The 22981-nt window shown below is 56.8% G+C and overlaps 1 protein-coding gene and 1 long non-coding RNA gene across 3 annotated transcripts; one reads left to right on the top strand and one right to left on the bottom strand.

Annotated features, from left to right (window-relative positions):
* Positions 1-1439: 1439 nt before the first annotated feature.
* Positions 1440-22971, bottom strand: LOC122233716. 2 transcript variants are annotated; one of them, XR_006211391.1, is made up of 5 exons: positions 22692-22971; positions 20689-20769; positions 4501-4655; positions 2949-3520; positions 1440-2350 (listed from the first exon to the last, which is right to left on the bottom strand). It is a non-coding gene; the product is annotated as an uncharacterized LOC122233716 (long non-coding RNA). The 2 variants fall into 2 exon arrangements; XR_006211390.1 differs by lacking the exon at positions 1440-2350 and having other exon boundaries at positions 2764-3520.
* On the top strand, positions 9941-21275 carry LOC102969788 (polyunsaturated fatty acid lipoxygenase ALOX12). The gene is made up of 14 exons (XM_042967371.1): positions 9941-10206; positions 10706-10910; positions 11960-12041; positions 12123-12245; positions 12344-12447; positions 12695-12855; positions 13638-13781; positions 14532-14741; positions 16948-17034; positions 17249-17418; positions 18188-18309; positions 20365-20465; positions 20586-20756; positions 20861-21275. Exons 1-14 carry the CDS (start codon positions 10072-10074, stop codon positions 21038-21040), a joined length of 1995 nt encoding a protein of 664 aa, XP_042823305.1. The 5' UTR covers positions 9941-10071; the 3' UTR covers positions 21041-21275.
* Positions 22972-22981: the final 10 nt, after the last annotated feature.

A 22981-nucleotide genomic window follows, 5' to 3' on the forward strand; every position in this document is an offset into this window, starting at 1 on the left:
TCTGTTGGTATTTTGACAGGGATTGCATTAAATGTATAGATTGCTTTGGGTAATATAGTCATTTCAACATTATTTATTCTTCCAATCCATGAGCACGGGATGTCTTCCCCTTTCTTTGTGTCACCTTCAATTTCTTTCATCAGTGTTTATAGTTTGCAGAGTATAGGTCTTTCACCTCTTTGGCTAGGATTATTCCTAACTATCTTATTGCTTTTGGTGGAGCCAACTGTTTTTTGAAAGTAACAAAGAACAAGACAGAAAAGTTTCAATAGCAGAAGTGGTTTTTTAAATGAGGTGTTTATTTATTTTTAAATGTTTTATTTATTTTTGAGAGAGAGCGTGCCTGTGCGTGCACGAGTGGGGGGGGGGCGGGGGGGGTGGACAGAGGATCCGAAGCGGGCTCCGCACTGAGAGCAGTGAGCCCAATGCAGGGCGCGAACTCACGAACCGTGAGATCATGACCTGAGTCGAAGTTGGGGGCTCACCCGACTGAGCCACCCAGGTGCCCTGGCAGAAATATTTTTAATTTAATAGAAAAAAAAGCAGAGATGAAGTTGAGGAAACCTCAAACAGAGTAGAGAAAAAGAAGTGATATGTGGGCTATTCGTTGGATGTTTAAGTCACTGTATTTGGAGATTTCTTTGTTATGGAAATTAGTCTATCCTTACACTCACAAAAATAGTTTCAAAATTCTGAGGGCGGTTAATTTCCCATCCAGGATTCTAGGCCTAGGCAAATTACCAAGCAAATGTGAGTTGAATAAAGACATTTTCAAATATGCAAGATCTCAGAAAAAATGTACCTCTTAAGCACTCCTTCTCAGAAAGCCACTGGAGCAAATGTTCATGCCACACTCCTTGTGCAGTAGATGCACGATAAATAAATACGTAAGTACCTCCTCACTAACCAGTACTCCGTGTCTCCACTGATAAATCACCATGCACCCGTGAATTCCATAATGCATTTTTTTTTAATTTTTTTGAGTTTCTATTTAAAGTCTAGTTAACACATGGTGTAGTATTAGTTTCAGGAGTAGAATTTAGTGACTCGTCACTTACATACAACACCCAGTGCTCACCCCAAGCGCCCTCCTTAATGCCCATCCCCCATTTAGCCCATCCCCCCACCCACCACCCCTCCAGCGACCCTCCGTTTGTTCTCTATAGTTAAGAGTCTGTTTTATGATTTGACTCTCTATTTTTCCCCTGTGTGCATCTGTTTTGTTTTCTAAATTCCACAAATGAGTGAAATCATTTGGTATTTGTCTTCCTCTGACTCATTTTGCTGAACGTGATACACTCTAGATCCAGCCATGTGTTGCAAATGGCAAGGTTCATTTTTTATGGCTGAGTAATATTCCTGTGCGTGTGTATGTGTGTGTGTGTGTGTGCGCGTGTGTGTGCGCGCATGTGTACATCTTCTCTATCCATTCGTCAGTCCATGGACATTTGGGCTCTTTCCATAATTCGGCTATTGTTGATAATGCTGCTATAAACATCAGGGCACATATAACCCCTCAACTCGGCATCTTTGTACCCACAGGTAAACACCTCGCACTGCAATTGCTGGGTCGTAGGGTAGTTCTATCGTTAACTTTTTGAGGAACCTCCATACCGTTTTTCACAGTGGCTGCACCAGTCTGCACTGCCGTCGACAGTGCAGGAGGGTTCCCGTTCTCCACATCAATCAAGCCATTTATACAGGCAGGAGGCCCGCAAAGAGTTAGTTGCGTGAGACCCTGCACGCCCTAAGGGCAGCCCCAGTTAAGGCAACGGAGACTGTTGCAACATTGATCACCTGCTTGTGACTTGTGTGACTTTCGGGACAGCCCTTCCCCTCTTTGAGCCTTAGTTTATAAAACAGGGGTAATAATATCTACTTGTCAGAGTCTTGTAGGGTTAACTGTGTACATCCATCTTGCTTTCTCTTACTTTCATCAAACACACACACACACAGACACACACACACACACACACACACACACACACACACACACACCCCCCTTGATTGTAGCCAACTGTTCTCTGGGGATGGTTTGGCCACGTATGAATCTTAAGAGAGTCAATCTTTGTTTCCCTCAATTTACAGACATTTGTGGGAAAGGCAACATGCTTGAGAATTTAATCTTGGGAAATCACTTGTTCTTGTGGCTAAAGTAGCAGATGGCTTATTATTTACAAAACACCTTGAAGAGCCATCTTGGTTTCAGAAAGCCAGGAGGCAGAGCAGAGGTTGAAGAGACGATACTTGTGACAAATAAGTTGTTTACATAATAAGGAAAAATACGGCCTTTCCTCAAGTATGTCACTGCTGAGGGGAGGGTGGAGGTGGGGAGAGGAGGTGAGAGGGTCTGCGAATAAACAGAAATAAGAGAAAGTAAGAACTTTCTACAGCAAGGCCCCTGTGGGTTGGGTCTGGGGGTCCCGAGGGTCAGGTCGGCCAGAGAGAAATCTCTGGTGGAAGGAGCGATTGCAAAAAATGTTAAGAATACAGATGGCTAACGTTAAGTCTTACAACTGATCCTGGATTTATTTTACGTTTTGATATCTTGTTCATCCTAGATTTTTCTTTGCATTGATTTTGATTTTTTTAAAATACTGCATCAAAATATTTTCCATCTTTTTTAAAAACATGTTTAAGTTTATTTACTTATTTTGAGACGGGGGGGGGAGCGTGCATGCACAAGTGGGGGAGGGGCAGAGAGAATCCCAAGCAGGCTCCACTCTGTCACTGCACAGCCCAACGTGGGGCTCGAACCCACAAACCATGAGATCATGACCTGAGCCGAGATCAAGAGTGGGACGCTTGATCGACTGAGCCACCCAGGCGCCCAAAATAGTTTCTATCTCGATTACTGAGTTTTGGGGGACCCCCTGAAATGTCATACCCAAGGGGAGTGCCTCACTTCCCTCCCCCTAGCCCCTACCCTGGCTGTCACCCTTTCAAACCTTCAGTACGAGTCTATCTCACGGACCACCCGACAGTCAGCACAGGGCGGAACAGAGACCATCAGGCAAGACGCAGAAGCCATCTGGAAGCCGGGGTGAGTAAGAAATGTCACTAACGTAGGGTGACAAGACAAACACCGGGCCGAAGAGGAAGGTCAACGGGTGGGATGGTGAAGGGTCGTAGGCAGGGCTCCCAGAGAAGGTGTGGAGTTTGTGTGGCCCCTGGGGTGTCCTCTCCAGGATGGAGTGGGAGGCTCAAGGTGCCGCGGGGGTGGCCTTCCCGTGCAGTCCTGCCAAGATAAGCCAGGGATCCGAGGCTGGCTCTCCAAGAAACAGAGGGCGGCGGCGGGGGCTGGGGAGAGGGCCCAGGGTGCACCTCTCAGCCTCCTTCCAGAAATGCTGAGAAGCGCCCGCTGTGGCATGAGTCATCCGAGCAGTCCCGAGACGCCAGCCTCACGGGGGTAGATCCGGGAGGCCCCTCCTGACACCGTGTCTGCTTGACACGCAAGCTGACGACACTCGACGACAGGCCCGGTGTCCGCCCGGTGTCCGCGCCTGCTCCGCCAGCGACGCTGGGGAGATAAGAACAGGGGCGGGGGGGGGGGGCCCGTATCAGCCTCTGACAGAGCCTCGGGGTTCCCGTTCCGGCCGTTAACGTTCCGGAGGATTCCAACCTTCTATTTTCGTGTGGGTGCCTAGCAGCCAAGCAGGGAGCACTGCTAAGGAAATCACACCCCTGAGCCACGCTTTCCTATCACCCCCTTACGAAACCTTTAAGACACTGGTTTCTCAATTGCTTTCTGCCCCTCCCGGTCGAAATCTTAGCGCTTTAATGTATCTGTGGACCTGTGTGTGGTCCTCCGGAGGGCCACAAACCGCCGTGGTATCTGAGACGCTGCCCTGCCCGCTGTCGGTGCGCGGGATCTATGGCCGGGTGTTCCATACGCTTCCTGGACTTCACCTGCCCCCTCGGGGTCTGCCCTCATCACCTGTATCCCATTTTCCTGCACATCTACACCTCCCTCCCACTGCGTCCCCGGGGCCCCCATCTCCAGCTACGACCCCCTCTGTCGCCTTCACGGCCTTCTTCCTGGCGCACTGCGCTCTGACCTACACCCTGCCTCCACCTGTCAGAGGCACCGGCTCCCCGTAAGATCACAAAGAGCCCCGGGTCCCCACGGGAAAGGGCTCCGGCCAGCACTTGCCCCGCAGACGGCAGAAATAAACTGTTGCTCTCCAGCTGAAGATTTTTGATGGCCAGGAATAGCCTCTCCAGGGACAAGCTTTCAACTGTGAATTCACGTACACGTTACGAACGCCCCCTTCCCAGCCCTGAAAAATTCCTGATTATCCCCGTCCGTGGACGATTCAGCCCGTGTGTCCCCTGGTGTATTCCACCGCCAGGCAAGTAGACGCTCGGCTTTGTTGTTTTCATCCTGTTTGTTTTATCTTATTCTTGTTTTGTGGTCTTTTATTCTTTGCACCTCTCTCTTGGACTCCGATTCACAGAAATAGAACCACCGAGGGCATGAAGACGTAAGCACAAACCCACCCTTCGTAGCGTCGGTCGTGTGCCCCCAAACCGGAAACAGCCGTACGCCCGTGACAGTGGAGCACCACACAGCTGTTCGAAGGAACGCGTCGGGTGAATCACCAGTGAGCCCCAGAAGTTTCCGCGAGCAATGTCTCTTAAAGGAGAAAAGCAAGCTGTGGAGAGAAGTATATAGTTTGGCAAAGAGTTTTTTCTTTCTTTTTTTAATTTTTTTTTTTTTAACATTTATTTATTTTTGAGACAGAGAGAGACAGAGCATGACGGGGGAGGGGCAGAGAGAGAAGGAGACACAGAATCGGAAGCAGGCTCCAGGCTCCGAGCCATCAGCCCAGAGCCTGACGCGGGGCTCGAACTCACGGACCACGAGATCGTGACCTGAGCCGAAGTCGGATGCTTAACCGACTGAGCCACCCAGGCGCCCCTGCAAAGAGTTTTTTCAACGACCAAAACCAACCGCTCCTTGAAGGGCATCGTGACTTAAGAGCGCTCTGAGCGCACAGAAATTCGCACAGACTCTTTGGGCTCAGCTTGGGGACGTCTGCCAGAGACGGGGGCGCGGGAAGCGGAGGGAAGAGAGGCGGCAAAATAACCTGCAGCTTTTTCTCTCTGAATGGACGCAGCTCCCCGGGAGCAAACCTTCTAGGACTCTTCTCTGAGCTTTGAGCGTCCCCTCTCCGGCACCCTTTGGAGGCCCCACCAAGGCTCTGCCACACCCCAATACTCCCGTGGTGTGCAGACCGGCGGATGAGGAGGAAGGGGGGAGATTTGCCTAAAGGGCCCAAGACACTACCTGGAAGGAAAGGGACTGGGATTTGAATTCTTGTTTACATTGTTCAATATTAATCAAGCCCTCTGTGAAAGACTGAGAAGGTTCTAACAGAGATCCATCAACAGGAAGGAACACTGGGGGTCCCGAGAGGGAACCCCCTGTGAGGAAAGTGGCTGTTCATACGACCGGGCTCAACGCCAAGGCCTGACGGTTTAAGAGCCTAAAGCTGGGGGCGCCTGGGCGGCTCAGTCGGCGAAGCGTCCGACTCTTGACTTCGGCTCAGGTCATGATCTCATGTTTCGTGGGATCGAGCCCCGTGTCGGGCTCTGTGCTGACAGCTCAGAGCCTTCTTAGGATTCTCTCTCTCTCCCTCTCCCTCAAAATAAATAAATAAACTTAAATTTTTTTTTTTTTAAATCGCAAAAGCGCTTTGAAAAAAGAAAACAGTCTAAAGCTGGACACGGCCCTGGTACAGCCCCCTCACACCAGAGTCACACGTGGGGACCCCGCCCGAGCCTGTGTGAACTAAGAGTCTGGAAGCCCAAGGGTATGTCGTGGTCGAGGCAGGGATCCCTGTATCCCGAGAAACTGACCCTCAGACCGTGCGAGACGGTGTTTCCCCGGTCACCCCACTGAACAAGGACAGAATCGAGTGACAGTGCTCAGAGGGAAGTGCTGGGCCCCTGCAGGCAGGCCGAGCAAGCCCTCAAGTGACCAATCGGAAAAACAGATGACAACATCTCTACCCTGAAGTCAGGTCCCGTGTTTAGACGGTTTAAAGTGACATAGTTTATAATGCCATGTTTGTACGTCCAAGTTGTCCTCAAGGAACAGTGACAAATTCATACAGCCCCGTGCCCAAAGTGGGCCCCAAACGCTCATAGTGCCGGGGCGAGGGGGTCATCCTCTAGACTGGCTGTGGTCGGAACCACATTGGCACGGGAGATAGGAGGGGATGCAATTATTCTTACGTTTATGTTTAGAAAAACACTATTTTTTTAAATTCACTTTTTAAAAAAAAAAATTTTTTTTTAACGTTTATTTATTTTTGAGACAGAGAGAGACAGAGCATGAACGGGGGAGGGTCAGAGAGAGGGAGACACAGAACCTGAAACAGGCTCCAGGCTCCGAGCTGTCAGCACAGAGCCCGACGCGGGGCTCGAACTCACGGACCGCGAGATAGTGACCTGAGCCGAAGTCGGCCACTCAACCGACTGAGCCACCCAGGCGCCCCTAAATTCACTTTTTAAAAGCCTATTTATTTTGGGGGGTAAGGGTAGAGAGAGAGGGAGAGAGGGAATCCCAAGCAGGCTGCCCACCGTCAGTGCAGAGCCGGACTTGGGCCTCCAACTCATGAACCGTGAGATCATGACCTGAGCCGAAGTCGGACGGACGCTTAACCTTAACCGACAGAGCCACCCGGGCGCCCCTAGAAAAACACTTTAACGAGCCTTTCCAGCTCGAACACGTAAGGGCCATCCCCCTCGCCCACAGGCCCCCGGGGAGAGTGAGAGGGCTTTGATCAAGGAGTTCACGTGCCCTGTGAAGGGAGGTGGTGGCAATGTGGGAGTCAGCTGCTGGGCCCGGAGAACGGGGCCTGGGGGTCTGGAAGAGGGGGGAGCTCGGCTTCGGCGGGCCCGTGTGGCAGGTGAGGGCCTCCCTACCGCAGAGGGCCCGGCAAACTCAATCCCGCGACAGGCCTAAGAACGAAATGATCATCGTAAGGACAAAAAAAAACAAAAACAAAAAAAAAAAACGAAGAGGCTTAGTTCTCCCTGTTGAAGACAAGAGGCTTCTCCACTGTTCCCTGGTCTGAGAGCATCTCTGTCAGAAAACCTTTCGTTTTAAGTTCCTTCTCCATCTCCGTAAAATGCATGGAAATCCTCTTAGAAGCTAAACAAGCCTCCGATCAGCTTTAGATCCAGGAATGTCTTTCCCAAGGACCCAGGATCCACCCCTTTGAAATGTCAACATCAAAGGAGACGGAGCCCCTCTCTTCTGGCTTCCGTGGGAGGCTGGAAGCCTGACTGGGGGGGGGGGGGGTCCGTGCTCCAACTTGCGGAACCAGCTGCCGTCATCAAGATACAAGAAGTCTGCTTTCCTCACGACGAGGCCTGGCAGTAACACAGACCGCCACCAGTTACCAGGTGGACTTGGCATGAATGGGGCGGGACAAAGGGTGCCACCAAGCCTTTTACTTTAGGACCGGTCACTCTTAACTTGAGACCATACGTGTGTGTGTGTGGCTGTATGAAAGGGACCATTTCCTTCTGTCCGTGAGTCTCTTAGCAGATTGCCTGTGAGACGTGTCACGTTCTGGTTTAAAGCGTAGTCAATAACAAAACTGTTTGGGGGCGCCTGGGGGGCTCAGTCGGTTGAGCGTCCGACTTCGGCTCGGGTCATGATCTCGCGGTCGGTGAGTTTGAGCCCCGCGTCGGGCTCTGTGCTGATGGCTCGGAGCCTAGAGCCTGCTTCGGATTCTCTGTCTCCTCCTCTCTGCCTCTCCCCCACTGGTGCTCTGTCTTTCTATCTCTTTCAAAAATAAATAAATGTTCGGGGCGCCTGGGTGGCTCAGTCGGTTGAGCGTCCGACTTCGGCTCGGGTCATGATCTCGCGGTCGGTGAGTTTGAGCCCCGCGTCGGGCTCTGTGCCGACAGCCTGGAGCCTGGAGCCTGCTTTGGATTCTGTCTCTCTCTCTCTCTGCCCCTCCCCTACTCATGCTCTGTCTCTCTGTGTCTCTCAGAAATAAATATTTAACAAAAAGACTTTTTTAAATAATAAAACTGTTTCTTTCTCTGCAATCTTTGTGGAAGGGTTCTCCTGGGTTGGGAATTTGGGTTTTTAACTGTATTTCCCCAACATAACCCACATGCTTAAAAAAGGAAAAAGAAAGGAAGTGGGAGGAAGGGCCTAGAGGAGTAAGACCCCTCATGGGAAACTGGGGTCTTTGGAGGGACACCGAAAACAGGGCAGGGAAGGGCAGAGGAAATGTCCAGGAGTGATGCGGACAACATTCAACTGGGAATTGTTTCCAGTCTGTAAATAACAGAATGGTAGCAGATAAAACACACTGGCATCGTCTAAGTGTTTTAAACGTATAAACTCATGTAACATATGCCCTACGTGGGCCTATTCTTAAATATTTACTTCCCCCTCTGCCACGTGACCTTGCAATGCACCAGACAGAGCAGAAGGGGCGTCACAAAGGGGCAGAGAAGCAGGTTCAAGTGTGGACTGACTTGGGAAGTAGGTATGAGACAAATTCTTTTATAGGCAAAAGCGACCTTTGAAGGGGGTGTGTGTGGAAAAGGTCAGAGCCAGCCACTACACAGGCTGGGGACGCGAGCCATTTTATTTGGGTATTACAGAGCGGGGCGGTCCCCCAAACTGGAGGAACCGGGAGCCTGCGAATGGCAGACGCACGGTGCTGAGCACAGAGGACACAGGTGGAGAGGAGTCTCGAAAATACGAGGGAGGACGACACCCAGTGCAGATCAGACACTTCCGTGCGGTTTGGAGGCTGTTCTGCGGGTCTAGAAGCCCTCTTACCCCCAATAACCAACAGACCAAACCATTTTTGAGGGTCAGGCTCAAGAAAGCAGACTTACTTTGCTCTGGCCCAGGCCACCAGACATACACCCTGGGGGCCAAACGCTTATGAGTGACCTGGAGCCAGGTCTAGACAGGGACCTGCGGGAGGCGTCTTCAGATTCCTGGATGACAAAGCCCCAGTCCTGGGGTCTACAGAGTCCCTAAGCAGCACCGGCCCCACCGCCGTTCCCTAGTTTCCTGCCCCGAGAGCCAGGAGAGCCACTCAGGAAATAGCTGGGGGAGGAGGAAAGATAAGGACAGCAGGGAAGAGGACAAAAGTGGAACTTAATGCCTAACAAAAGCCACTTACATATAAGGTTTGAGAAGAGAACAATTCTGGTTAAGGGAAGAAGGCATCAGGGTCAGTGACGACGACAAAAATTAACCTGTTACATACTGAAGGCTAAGGGACTCCGTTCACCCGGAAAGGACCAAGGTCACGGGAACTGCCCGCCTATGCCGGGTTCCCGCCCGACTCCACGCTGCACCCTGACACCTGCGTCCCTAACATCCGCACGCACTCCGAAGGGTGGACGCCAGGAGTTTGCGCCGCCCTGCCTCGGTGAGGCCTCTGTTTCTGGTGTCCCCGGGTCCTGCAGCCAGGACGTGTGAAAACGGCCCCGGGAAGGAGGGGGGCCAGTCTTTGACCTGTCACTTTTCCAGGTTCTAGGGAACGAACTCCTGGTCATTTCTCGCAGGGCCGGGCTCCAACGCGGTAGAAACCAGGCGCCGCGGGCCCGCCGGGGTCCTTCTACCGGAGGCCAGCGCGGCCCCCCAGCCAGCCTTCCCCAGGTGCCAGCCCAGGGAGGCCGAGACCCCCTCACCCCCTCTCCCTCCCCGCTTTCCCGAAGGCCTGGAGCCTCATCCCTGAAGCCCCCGACCCTGCGGCCCCCAGCTCCCCACCCCTCCCCCCCAGGCCGGGCGCGGCGGGCGCCTCCAGACTCTCGGCCCCGCCCACCTGGCCCCTTTATCTTCCCGCAGCCCCGCCCCAGCCGAGCCCCCCCCCCCACACCCCCCAGCCGTCTCCTCCGCGCACAGGTTCGGGCTCGCCTGGGGCGGGGACTGGGGAGCGCCCGAGAGTTGCGAGGGGGCGGGGACGCAGGCCCCTCTTTAAAGGCCCGCGACCGGCCCGGAGGCGCCCCGACAGCCGCCGGAGGCCCCGGGCGATCCCGACGCGCAGGCCCCGGAGCCCGAGCTGCGGCGGGACCGCCATGGGCCGCTACCGCATCGGCGTGGCCACCGGCGCCTGGCTCTTCTCCGGGTCGCACAACCGCGTGCAGCTGTGGCTGGTCGGGGCGCGCGGGGAGGCGCGGCTGGAGCTGCGGCTGCGGCCGGCGCGGGGCCAGGTCAGACGCCCCGAGCGGGGACCCCGACCTTGGCCGGGCCTGGGCTCGCGGCGGGAGGGCGGCGGGGACGCGGGCGGCAGGCGACGGCGAGGTCGCGCCGGCGGAGACAGGAGCCGGAGCCCGGGCCGGGCTCAAGTCCCTTCTCCCTCCGGTCCTCGCAGCCTCCCCACTGGGCTTCCCCAAGTGACCCCAGAGCCGGTGTCAATGCGGGATCGGAGGTCCCGCCAGAGGCTGCCCCGAGGGCGGGCTCGGTGACAGCTCAGGGCTGGGCCCACGTGGGCGACGACGCTCAGTCACTGATCGCTGACCCCGCGGGCCGTGCCCCGCGCGCCCTCGTCCTCCCGGGCCCGCGCCGCGCAGGTGTCCGGAGAGGGGAACAAGGGTTGCCGTCTCTGGAGGCCCTGGGCAGCGGGGGCTCCGCAAAGGCGCCCCCGACCCCCACGAAGACGGCCTCTCCCGGGCCCCTGCTCCTAAGTGTCGCGGACTGTGGCCCCCGCAGGAGGAGGAGTTCGAGCGCGACGTCCCCAAGGACCTGGGGCCCCTGCAGTTTGTGAAGCTGCGCAAACACCACTCGCTGGTGGACGACGCTTGGTTCTGCGACTGCATCACCGTGCGCGGCCCCGGAGCCTGCGAGGAGGCCACCTTCTTCCCCTGCTACCGCTGGGTGCAAGGCCAGGACATGCTGAGCCTGCCCGAGGGCACCGGTGAGGGGTGGGGGCGGGGAAGCGGTATGGACACTGGGGACCTCGGGGGTCCCCAGGAGGGGCTTGAAAACAGTGGGGGCTCGGCAGAGGAGGTAGGGAGAAGACAAGGATCAGGGAAAAGTTCTCAGTCCCCGAGTGACACACAGAGTAAGGCGACTGGAGGGGAAGAAGGATCTGGAGAGCCCTCTTCCAATGAGGGGAAGGGGCCTGGGGGCTGCAGCACTGGTGGAAAACAGAGTGGAAGGCAGGTCTCTGTGTGGCGGGACAAGTGAGGGCAGCGACAGTCAGGACAGCACGCGCAGCAGGGGACCGCTCGGGGAAGACCACGAACCAGGCCGAGAAAGCACGCAGACCCCTGGGAGGGACAGGGCGCACCCCGACAGCGGGCCGGAGGAGGAGGAGGCAGTTCGGATTGGTCACTGTTCCAGACGAGTCCTGAGACCAACACGGACAAGGACAGTAAGGATGGGCGCCTGAGAGGGGGCTCCGACACAGGTGAGTGCGGGCACAGAGAAGAGCTAGAACCCGTCAACACACAGACTGTGCCTCTGAGGCTAAGAAAGGTGAAGTGAGGGAGAGAAGGCCAACCCAGCAGCTCCTCGACGGCTTCTGAAGACAGCCGCAGGTGTGACAGGTGAGGGTGCAGACGTGTGAAACTGAGCAAAGCTGATACATGGTAGAAAGAGGTGCGGTCACACGAGTGATTCAGATTTTATCAGCTTAATTAAGGTGATGAATCCAACCCCCGGTATTGATGAAATAGGGTCAGGGAGGGAAAGACAGGCTCACAAACATGGGGGACAACCATGACGTTTGTGTCTCAGGGCAAGGGCTGAGCGCAGAGGTGAGGGCCCCCGGGGGGTGCGAGGTCGGCAGGTCTGGGAAGCGCTCGTCTGGGCGACTGATCACGTGAGGCACAGGGAGAGACAGAAGCGACAAAGCAGAACGGGGCCCTCGGGCCCTGACCACCGTGGCTAAGACGAGGACAAGCAGGGGAGAGCCCAGGACCACGCAAAACCGTGTGGCCAATCACCTTCGTGTCTCCCCAGCGCGCCTGGCAGGAGACAACGCCTTGGACGTGTTCCAGAAGCATCGGGAGAAAGAGCTGAAGGAGAGACGAAGACTGTACTGGTGAGCCCTGTCCCCCCTCCCCGGGCCCCGCCCCTCTCGCTGACGGAGACACCCTCCCTGAAGTCCCCTCCTGTCTCCCAGCTGGGCCACCTGGAAGGAAGGGTTACCCCGGACGATAGCGGCAGAACGCCAGGACGATCTGCCTCCAAACTCGAGGTTCCATGAGGAAAAGAGGCTGGACTTCGAGTGGGCGCTGAAGGCAGGGTGAGGAAGCCTGGGGCTCGGAGCGGAGCAGGGCGGGGAGACCGGACGACGGCGGGAGCGCGCGAGGGGCTGGGCTCACGTCCCCACACCCGTCCTAGGGCTCTGGAGACGGTCCTCAAGCGCGTTTACACCCTCCTGAGCTCCTGGAGCCGCCTGGAGGATTTTGACCAGATCTTCTGGGGCCAGAAGAGCGACCTGGCTGGTCAGTGGTTCCCCCAGGTCTCGATACGTCCCCGATGGCCCCTCTGGGTGACCCGCCCTTCACACCCCATAGTCCCCTTGACTCCTCAGACCCTGTCGGCCAACCAGGTCACAGAGGCCTCCAGAGTGACGAGCCAGGGGCCGCAGACAGGGTGGTCACGTGCCTGAACTGCCCCGGTAGGGCCTGGAGGGGAGGGACATCCGGGAGGTGACCAATACCCACTCCTCCACTCCCCCTGGCCCCACAGAGAGGGTTCACCGCTGCTGGCGGGACGATGAACTTTTCGGCTACCAGTTCCTCAACGGCGCCAACCCCATGGTGCTGAGACGCTCCGCCTCCCTGCCCTCCCGGCTGGTGCTGCCCTCGGGGACCGAGGCGCTGGGGGCCCAGCTGGAGAGAGAACTCCAGGTACTCCTGGCCGTGTGGGCGGGGGAAGTCGTAAAGGCAAGGGACCAAAGATGCGTCAGGGGAAGGGAGGCCTGGTCGCCCACTGTGCCGGGCTGCGGGGCCCCGTGCAGAGAGCCTAAGGATGGCAAAGCGTGGAGACGGGCGCCGCGAGGAGCTCCCGGCACGGAGGGGAAACGGGACGAATTCCCAGGGCCCCGGCGGGGCCGGAGACGTTAGCAGGGACGATGACGTTCCCTGGCTGACGTCATACTCCCAACACGGGCGCCGCCAGCGGGCGAGACCTGGGGAGGCTGCCTGGAGGAGAGCAGGGTCTGGAAGGGCCGCGCGGGTGTGCGCACGTGCCGGCTGGATTCGGCGGCGGCCGTGGCCGGGGGCCCTCTGTGCGGCGCTCGGACGAAAAGGAGACATTTGGACGGGAAGCGAAAGAGCGTTTGCCGAGCTGGTGGGGACCAAACACAGGGAGCAGAGCACCGAGGGGTGACGGCGAAGGGGACCGGCCAGCCTGGCAAAAGGACAGCTTCCGGTACCCGTAACACAGACCGGGCCGGACGCGGGCCCGGCTCTGAGCCCAGATCCGCTAACCGCATGACGCTCCGTTTCTTGGCTCAGCGAACCTGACGGGGTGGGATCAGACGCTCCGGGCCTGCCAGCGGGGCTCTGGTGCCGACACAGGATGATGGCAAGAAGCTAGATCAGGGCCGTCGCCTGGCCTCTGCCCGGGCCCCCCGGGGGGGGTGCGCCGTCAACCGTAACCTTGGGCGCGTCCCTCCTCCTCCCCGCAGAGCGGTTCCCTGTTTGAGGCTGACTTCAGCCTGCTGGACGGAATCCCGGCCAACGTGATCCGAGGAGAGAAGCAGTACCTGGCCGCCCCCCTCGTCATGCTCCAGATGCGGCCCGAGGGGAAGCTGCTGCCCGTGGTCATCCAGGTGAAGCGCCCCGGGCACCCCCTCCCCACACGGCTCTGTCCGCCCGACCTCTGCTCCCAGCTTCTTTGTCCCTCACCCCCACCTCACTCAGAGCGGCCGGTCCGCCTGTCACTCTTGGCTTGCTGGCTCACCCAACTGGAAGTTCCCGTTCTGTTCGAGAGCCATACTGGCCTTCTGGATTCTCATCCTGTACCCGGTGGTTCTCAAACTTTTGTGGGCATCACAGTCACCGGAGGGCCTGTTCAAACACAGGTGGCCGGGTGCCCCCACCAGACTTTCGGGTCCAGTAGGTCTGGGGGTAGGAACTGGGAATCTGCACTTCTAACAAGTTCCAAAGCTGCTGCTGGTTTGGGGGCCACACTCTGAGAGACCTCTCCTCTCTCTGGGGCCCCCGACTCAACACCCGTCGTCCCGCGAGTCCCTTCCTCCCACGGTTCTCGACGGTCCGGTCCGTCACCGAGTCCTGCCCACCGTCTCACACACCCAGCTTCTCCTTCCCATTGCCCGCCCTTGCTCGGGCCCAGGCTTGCTGGGCCCCCTGCTTCCGACGCCCCTGCACTCGCCCCACCATCTGGGCAGCGGCGCGCAGTGCCGGCGGGAGGCAGAGCAGGAGGGGGCCTCGGTCTTCCTCCTAGACCCTAACCTGCAGGGAGCAACGCCTTCCGTACTCGGCCGTGGCCGCCCCCGGGGCCGAGCAGAATGCCACACAGCGGGCGGAGGGTCAGTAGGTGTCTGCTTTCCTTCTTGCAGATCCAGCCCCCCAGCCCCAGCTGCCCCGCGCCCCCGCTGTTCCTGCCCTCGGATCCCCCGCTCGCCTGGCTCCTGGCCAAGATCTGGGTCCGCAATTCCGATTTCCAAGTGCACCAGCTCCAGTACCATCTGCTCAGCACTCACCTGGTGGCCGAGGTCATCGCCGTGGCCACCATGAGGTGCCTCCCAGGGCTGCACCCCGTCTTCAAGGTACGTGCCCTCCCCCCCGAGCCCCAGTTCACAACCCCAGAGAGAGGAGAGAGCCCAATGCCAAGCGGCGCCGCAGGAACACAAAAACGTTTACGCCAGTCTGTGAACGAAAGCGGGGAGACGAGGAGCAAGACCGTACAGCTTGACACCCGTGTGTCCGTGACGTCAAGTCACTTAACGTTTCCTCGGGAACGCTCTGAAATTCCCAGGGAGCTGACGATGTAGCGATGAGCCTGGAGTACAGCTGGAATGTTGTTAGTAAGACAGCAGCCCCGTCCCTGCCTTTGGAGAGTCACCGTTCGGCCAGGAAGGCAAGTGACGCCCCAGAGAGCCACCCGAGAGAACAGTAACCGGGCCTGGAATTTGACGTCGCCAGAGACAGCCTACGAGCGCCACGGAACTCACGGGGAATGTTCCGCTGCCACCGAAGAGCGTGCTGAGTCGGAACAGATCCAAAGGCCGGGAGAACGCCCCAGCAGGCTACCTGTACCTGCCCGGGACCGGCACACAGAGACACGCGCTGGCAAGGTGGGGGCGTGAATGAAAAGCGAAAAGAAGTCAGAGGCTTCGTGGAGGGAGGGGCCAACGGCTGCAGTGATCCCGGGTGTGAGACTGGAGACGGGCTGGAGGTCCACGCTCCCACGACACCTGGGAGCCCACAAGGTGGGGGGGACGCCCTAGAAGGTGGTGAAATTTTATAAAACGGCGAGTTCAGGATCCATGGCTAGGCAGAAGGCAGCAAAGTAAGCCTCGTGCTTGCTTAAAAATGTTCTCAACGTCTTGATGGCACTTTAGGTACAGGGACGTGGCGGGGAGGGACAAAGCTGATACCAGCTTCTGAACGAGGCTGGTTGTCAGCAACGGCAAGGTCAGGAGAAGAGCCGGTCTGGAAGCAAAGACGGGGTGTCCAGTTTTAAAAACGGGGCGCCGGAGTGTCGGCAGGTTGGCACGTGAGTCCCCGCCGTGGGGTTTCAGCTGGGGGCTTCCACCCCTCCCCCAAGCCTGGCCGGGCGCAGCCGCGGCCCCCGCGAGTCCGGGACAACACAGACAAGAGGGACACCAGCGTGCGCAATCGAGTCTCAGATCTTGCCGATCTCGTGACGCCCCCGCGTCGCCGTCTCCCACTCTTCTGGAATGGGTTAGGCTTCTGTTCACGCTCGCGACCCCCCCGTCACTAGCGCAGCCCTGTCCCCGCCTCGCCCCGCTCATCACTACGCTGCCCCGAGGCACGTCAGCCCCACGGGAGAGCGAAGCTGCTAACGTCACAAAGGGTCCTCCCGCAGCCTCTGGATCTGGATGTGGGGACAGACTGGAATCCTGACCTTGGCACCTCCCAGATGCGCTCTCAGAGTCCTTGACTCCAAGCGGGGATGACGGGAGCTCCGCTGTGGGTTTGTGACGGGATAAGAGGACGTAACGCCACAGCGTGCCACAGGCTGAAAGCCACAAAGCACATTCGCTCTTGTGATTATTGTGGCTGTTATGAGGGTTGTTGGCCCTCGGGGATCTTCTCTCCCCGTGTGGACTTGGGGCTTTCTAGGACACTCAGGGATCACCGGGGTCATTCCCCGCGTGCAGCATCTACAGTGCAGATGAACCCCACACTTCAGGAAACCTGCACGTGACCTGGGCGGAAGTAACACAAAACAGTCTGAGATCAAAGAAACGCGTGTGGGGGTCAGACGGCCTTTATCATGCCTAATAAAAAGCAGTTTCTTAAAGCTATTAAGATTAGAGGGGCCTAACCGCCAACCTGGGGCTGGGGCAGATGTGATGACGCCCCCCCCCCACCAGTGTAAGCAGGCAGCTCAGTATGGCCCCTCCCACGACTCATGGACCCCCCCCCCCCCCAAAAGGCGCCTCCCCTGGACTGCAGCGCCAGATGGGGGCGTGGCTCTGCAAACGAGCAGAGAGGCTAATTTAAGCTAGGAGTATGTGCACGACACAAATATAAAAGCAAATAAAAAGGACACGTACACTCAAGGCGGGAGTAATGAAGAGCAGTGGTAACAGCCGCAGCCTGACTCCCGGGGCAGCAGAGGGCACGAGAGCGAGCGCTCAGGGACGCACAGACAGGCCTGTCCCCACAGCACCAGGGAGGAAAGCGTCCGGGGGGGAGAGGGCCACCAGGCCTGGCGCCACACCCCAGGAGGAGAGACCCCGGCGTGGCCTCCCTAACCTCCCCCCCCACCCCCCTCCACCCCAGCTCCTGATCCCGCACATCCGCTATACCTTGGAAATCAACACCCGGGCCAGATCCCAGCTCATCTCGGAAGGAGGAATATTTGATAAGGTAAGGAGGTGACGGGCCACGGGGTGGGGCTCATCACCCAGCATTCCGTGACCTCCCGCCACTTTCAGGATCCCAGACGGTGGGAGTGTCCTGGCCCTAAACCCACGCGCCTGTCCCTCTAAGCTCGTGTCTTTAAATGTGGAACCCCACCTCCGAGCCCCTGCACACCGTGCTCGGTCTTTTCCCTCAAGGCCTCTCTTCTCTCTTGTCGCAGGCGGTGAGCACTGGCGGAGGGGGCCACGTGCACTTACTTCGTCGGGCCATGGCCCAGCTGACCTACCGCTCCCTCTGTCCTCCTGACGACCTGGCTGCGCGGGGCCTGCTGGGAATCCCAAGTGCCCTCTACGCCCACGACGCCCTACGGCTCTGGGAGATCATTGCCCGGTGGGTGAGAGTGGCGGCTGGGAAATGCAGGGGCTTCGGGGAGGGGGCCAGCGGGGCTCTGACCTGAGGTCAGCATGGGGCAAAACTCCCACATGAAACCTAGAAGGTCCAGGGGCGCCTGGGGGGCTCAGTCGGTTAAGCGTCCGACTTTGGAAGGTCCAGACAGGAGGCGCAGGAACTCAGTCCTGGGGAGACAGGAAGAGTCGGGAGGCAGCGGACGTGCAGGAAGGGTGGGCAGGTAAACCACGGGGTCTGGCGGAGTCAGGGATTCTGTCAGAAGAATGCCTTTTTCAGCCATGGGTCCAGAATTCTTTTTTTTTTTTTTTTTCCCGTGTTTGTTTGTTTATATATTTATTTGTTTTAACGTTTATTTGTATTTTTGAGAGACAGAGACAGAGCAAGAGCGGGGGAGGGGGAGGGGCAGAGAGGGAGACACAGAATCTGAAGGAGGCTCCAGGCTCCGAGCTGTCGGCACACAGCCCGACGCGGGGCTCGAACCCATGAACCATGAGGCCGAAGTCGGATGCTCAACCGACTGAGCACCCAGGTGCCCCACGAGTCCAGAACTCTTAAAACTAATGGCACACGTTTCCTTCCTTTCTAAACTAGCGTTTGGAAAGAGCTAGGGAACGTCCCCCAAGACAACGCCGGTAAGACCTGTCCCCACAAACAGTGAGCGTCAGCTGGGCAGAGGCCGCAGGAAGGGAGTAGAGGTCAGAGGCTGGCGCCTTCTCCCCTCAAGGAGCTCAGCCCCTTCTCCTCTGGGCAGGTACGTGCAGGGCATCGTCCGCCTTTTCTACCACAGGGACGACGTCGTGAGAGGGGACCCTGAGCTGCAGGCCTGGTGCCGGGAGATCACCGAGGTGGGGCTGTGCCAGGCCCAGGACCGAGGTAGGACCCTCCCCAGAGACAGGAGCCCCATCTCGGTCCTGCCCCTCTGGGTTCAGGCCCCAACCCCTCACCACACCCCCCTCTCCAGCCACGCATGAAGCTTCAGAATCCCGTTCCCACCTCCTCCTACTGAAGACAATTCCAGATACCCAGGGACTGTCCTCCGCAGAGACCCTGGCCATCAATCTTTACTGCCATCCCCTAGTCCAAGTCACAGATGCCCCTAATCCGCCACAGCACGGGGGCCCGATAAGACCAGGACCACAGCCAGGGTGGGACGTGCCCGGGTCCCGCTGGGGCTCCCGTGCTCTCCTTGTGGTTATTTTCCTACATGCGATACAAACGGTGAGTTTTCCACCGAGGCCCGGGGTCCGGCACTCAGCTTCCCCGCCTTCTCCTCCTGCTTCTGTGCACAAGCTCTGGGCGTACTGCACACGCCCACGGTGCGCGGTCACATCTGGGGCACCCTCAGCACCATCCGCGCCTTGGCACAGACCTGAACTCCATGCACTGCCCCTCGGGGTCCCAGTTCCGAGGCCAATCTGGCCTCCCTTCCCCTCGGCCGAGATCTAGCCTCCGCCGTTGGCACCCCCACCTGCTCTTTAACCTCTGGGGAAGACACAGCTTTTCTCAGCTTTTGGCGGGTCCATCCTCCCTCTCCAGCACACACGGGCCAGCAGGGACCGCTTGAAATCATCCTTCGGGCATCCTGCGTCCGGGGAGCCGCTCTGGCCAGGCCCTGGGGGTACAGTGGGCGATAAACCAATGCCTGCACTCCCCCTTCCAGGGCAAACTTGCCCTGGTACACCTCAGTCCCAGAAGACCCTTCTTCCTCTCCCTGGCCATCTCCTCCCAACCACCATCTACATCTGGAAGATAAAAATAAACACTCATATGGCAGCTTTAATCTCCACCGACTGCCTCTCATTCTCTCTTTTCCCCTCTCCCCCCCACCCCACCCCGGTTCTCATGGTGCTCGTTGCCTAATTTTCCCGATAGCCTTTCTAGAGGAAATGTGCCAAAATTAAAAACAGCTTGAGAAAAGCAGTCAGGACCCGGAGTTCAAGGTCAGCCTCTGCCTTTTCCCAAAGATGGGATCCTGCCCAGCAGGTTAATCTCTCTGGTCTTTGATTTTTTTTTAATCCACAGAAGGGGAGTGATTATATATGTTCCTCTTAACAAGATAATTGGGTCTCTGAGTCCCCACCTCCGCTGTAAAACCAGTGGCCCGAGACCACCTTTGTGGAAACCCTCTCTCGGCCATGACACCACGAACACGGGACTTCTCGTAATCCTCACCTTGTAACTCAGACACTTATAATGCCCTTGTTCCAGAGTAGGAGGAAACATCCCTAAATTCTTAACCCCTTTTTGAGGCAGAAGATATTCCATCAGTCAGAGCTGTTCACCCCCAACCCTTCCGTAATAATAATTATTATTTATTGAGAATTTATAATGTATTAGGTGGCTTCAATGCATTATCTCTTTTATAAGGTAGGTGGCATCCACACTTTACAGGTGAAGAAACCGGGGTTCAGAGAGATTAAGTCATTGGTCTAAGGCACCCAAATATTATTGCTTGAACTTGAACTGAAACTCACATCTAATGCAAATATATTTGAATAAAGGAACAAATACCAATCAATGCCAAAACACAGGTGACCCTTAAATAACGCAGGGGTGAGGGCACCGACCCTCCCCCACATACCCAGCAGTTAAAAATCTGCATCTACGTTCTGACTCCCCCCAAAACTTCACTACCAAGAGCCTACCGTTGACCGGAAGCTTTACCAGTAACATAAACGGTCAATTAGCATGTATTGTGTGTGTTAGTCTATGTATCGTATGCTGTATTCTGACGGTAAAGCGAGTTAGGGAGAAGAAAACGTCAAGAAAACCGTAAGGAGCATACATTTGTAATACCGTACGGTAAATAACCCACACATAAGCGGACCCGTGCAGTTCAACCCCGAGTGGTGCAGACATCCCAAGACGTCAGCCTTCAGGTTTCTCCTCTCAGGCCGTAGCCTCCAAACCCCCTTCCTCTCTGCCCAGGTTTCCCTGCCTCCTTCCAGTCCCAGAGTCAGCTCTGTCATTTCCTTACCATGTGCGTCTTCACTTGCACTGCCCAGCACGGGGCCATCAACCAGGGCCAGGTATGACAGCCGGCAGCCCGGGTCCCCGAAGGCAAGTGTCGGACCTTGGGATTCCCGAGGGAAAGATGGGGGTTCCAAGCAGAAGTACCAGGATCCTAGGCTTGCAGTTTCTTCCCCCAGCTGGACTGGTACGCCTGGGTCCCTAACGCCCCGTGCACCATGCGGATGCCCCCACCCACGACCAAGGAAGACGTGAAAATGGCCACAGTGATGGGATCACTACCTGACATCCGACAGGCCTGTCTTCAAATGACCATCACGTGGCACCTGGGTCGCCGCCAGCCAGACATGGTGAGACAGGACTCTGGGAAAAGTCAGAAGGGAGACATGAGAGTGAGGGTCTGCATGCTTCTGCCTTTGGACTAGAAACTGACCGACGCTTTGTTCTTTCCCAGGTACCTCTGGGGCACCACAAAGAAAAGTATTTCTCAAGCCCCAAGGCCAAGGCTGTACTAAGACAATTCCAAACAGATCTGGAAAACTTAGAAAGAGAGATCACAGCCCGGAATGCACAAGTGGACCTGCCCTACGACTACCTGAGGCCCAGCCGCATAGAGAACAGTGTTACCATCTGAGCTCTAGGGCGCCCCCGCCTGGAGGCCTTCAGATCCGCGCTAGTGCTGAAGCTTCATCTTGAATTTCCAGGAGTCCAGTCTCTGCTGCTAAAGCTCTACTCTCTCCCCGCAACTAAAGCCCCCACGTCAGTATCCCACCAGTCCGGGGGGCTGCAAACCTTTTCTGTAAAGGGCCAGCAATAAATGTCTCAGGCTTTGCAGGCCACGCGGTCTCTGTCACAACCACTTAACGGTCCCGAAGCGGCACAAAAGCAGCCACAGACGATAGGTCACTGAAATGAGAGGTCACTGGGCTCCTGTAAAACTGTACTTATGAGCCGTGAAATATGAACTTCAAAGTGTCACAAAACGGTCTTCTTCTTTTGGCTTAGTCAACCATTTAGAAATGCAAGAAAACCTGGTGTTTTGCTGGATGGACCCGCACAGACTGTGGGCTCGATTTAACCCGCAGTGGGGGGACCTGCCTGGGGCTGCTCTGCGCTAGCCTGAGGCACCGCCCCTACTCTGCAAAAACGGTTCCAGAGAACCTCTCGGAGGTGGGGCAGAGGTTTCTTGGATAAATCAACTACCTCAACTAATTCTCCTTTCCCGGGAGCTAGACTTCCTGTGCAGTGGCCAACTTAAATCTTCCTGCCTGTTTTTTGGCAACGTCCCCTCCACCCTGTTCCCCCTATTTGCACACCTACCCCGAAGGCCCTTGAGTAACAATGATGCTCCTGGGCAAAATAAACACCCGCGCGCCTTAATGGCTTCTCCCCCCCCCCACCACCACCTCCGCCAGTCTCAAGCACGGGAGGCATGAAATTCACGTCCCAAGGCCACTTTCCCAGCCCCTTTGGTATCCCAGGGTCTGTGTTTCCCAGGATTCAAGTTCGTTCTCACAACCTGTTTGAGAATGATATGCATTAAATAAATGGGGGGAAAAGTACCACAAAGTTGTTCTAATCACGGACACAGTGTTTCTTTGCGTTTGGTAACGAAACGTGACTTAAGGATTCCCGATGCTAAGAGCCCTTGGGGTCTCGGGATCAAAATGGCCCCTCTCGATTATGCGGTGGATCACTGCCCTCACTAGAATGGGTACAACGGGCTCAGTAGAAAATGGTGTTCTCCAAACACCCTAGCTCCCTAAACAATTCTCACAAACCTGCCTCTCGCCAGTGAAGTAGACGAGCTTTCTCCTCGGAGTGGGTGATCGATTCCCATTGTTAAAGTCTCGTGCCCTACACCTTATTCAAGGGGCCTATGATCACTTTCCGTGGTTCGCACGCAGCAGGGAAGCAAAGTGGCATCACTTTGGTGTACTTACTCCTCTCTCCAAATGCATTGAGCAAGACCACTCCCCCTACACACACAGCATGTTCACGGAGTCTGTTTTCCCGAGACTTTTCCTAACGCCCCGCATTCCTCCTGGGTTTGGGCATCCAGAACTATTCAGTATTCTGCGTTTGGTAACAAAACGTGACTTAAGGATTCCCGATGCGAAGAGCCCTTGGCAATTCTGAAGCCTCCTGGCCACGACTGCACGCTTGGCCTCGGGACGGGGCTCCTATCTCCTTTCATCGTGTCGGAATATCTATTTTTAAAGGCGGGGATGAGAAAAAAGGAGATAGAGGCGGTCTTTCTCGGTGTAAATCCCTGTGTCACTTACCATGCCCCCCATCACGGGACACCACCCGCAACTAGCGTAACTGAGGGGGAAAATTCGAGCAGCTCCAATCCTCCGCGCCTCAGAGCCCGACGCCACGGTTACTAGAAGCTCCGCCAGAGCTTCTCCTTCCCCAGGCGCCGCTGCGCTGCTTCCTCGTCACGTGACGCGCAGTATTCGGTCACGTGGCGCGCTGGGTCCTCCCATTCCAGCCTGGGCCGGGGGGTGACCAAGAAAGCGGAGGCGTTGCTCCGACAATAACCCGCGCCCCGGCTACATAGATCATGAGGGGT

This window comes from Panthera tigris, chromosome E1, assembly GCF_018350195.1.
Source record: "Panthera tigris isolate Pti1 chromosome E1, P.tigris_Pti1_mat1.1, whole genome shotgun sequence".
Classification (NCBI taxonomy): Eukaryota; Metazoa; Chordata; class Mammalia; order Carnivora; family Felidae; genus Panthera; species Panthera tigris.

What these genes read in the sequence shown, in the direction of transcription:
- LOC102969788 (XM_042967371.1), top strand. Translation starts at nt 10,072, where the DNA reads ATGGGCCGCTACCGCATCGGCGTGGCCACCGGCGCCTGGCTCTTCTCC. An exon ending in GGCTGCACCCCGTCTTCAAG is followed by an intron (nt 14,742 to 16,947) that starts GTACGTGCCCTC and finishes CCTCCACCCCAG; the next exon opens with CTCCTGATCCCGCACATCCG. An exon ending in CTCTGGGAGATCATTGCCCG is followed by an intron (nt 17,419 to 18,187) that starts GTGGGTGAGAGT and finishes TCCTCTGGGCAG; the next exon opens with GTACGTGCAGGGCATCGTCC.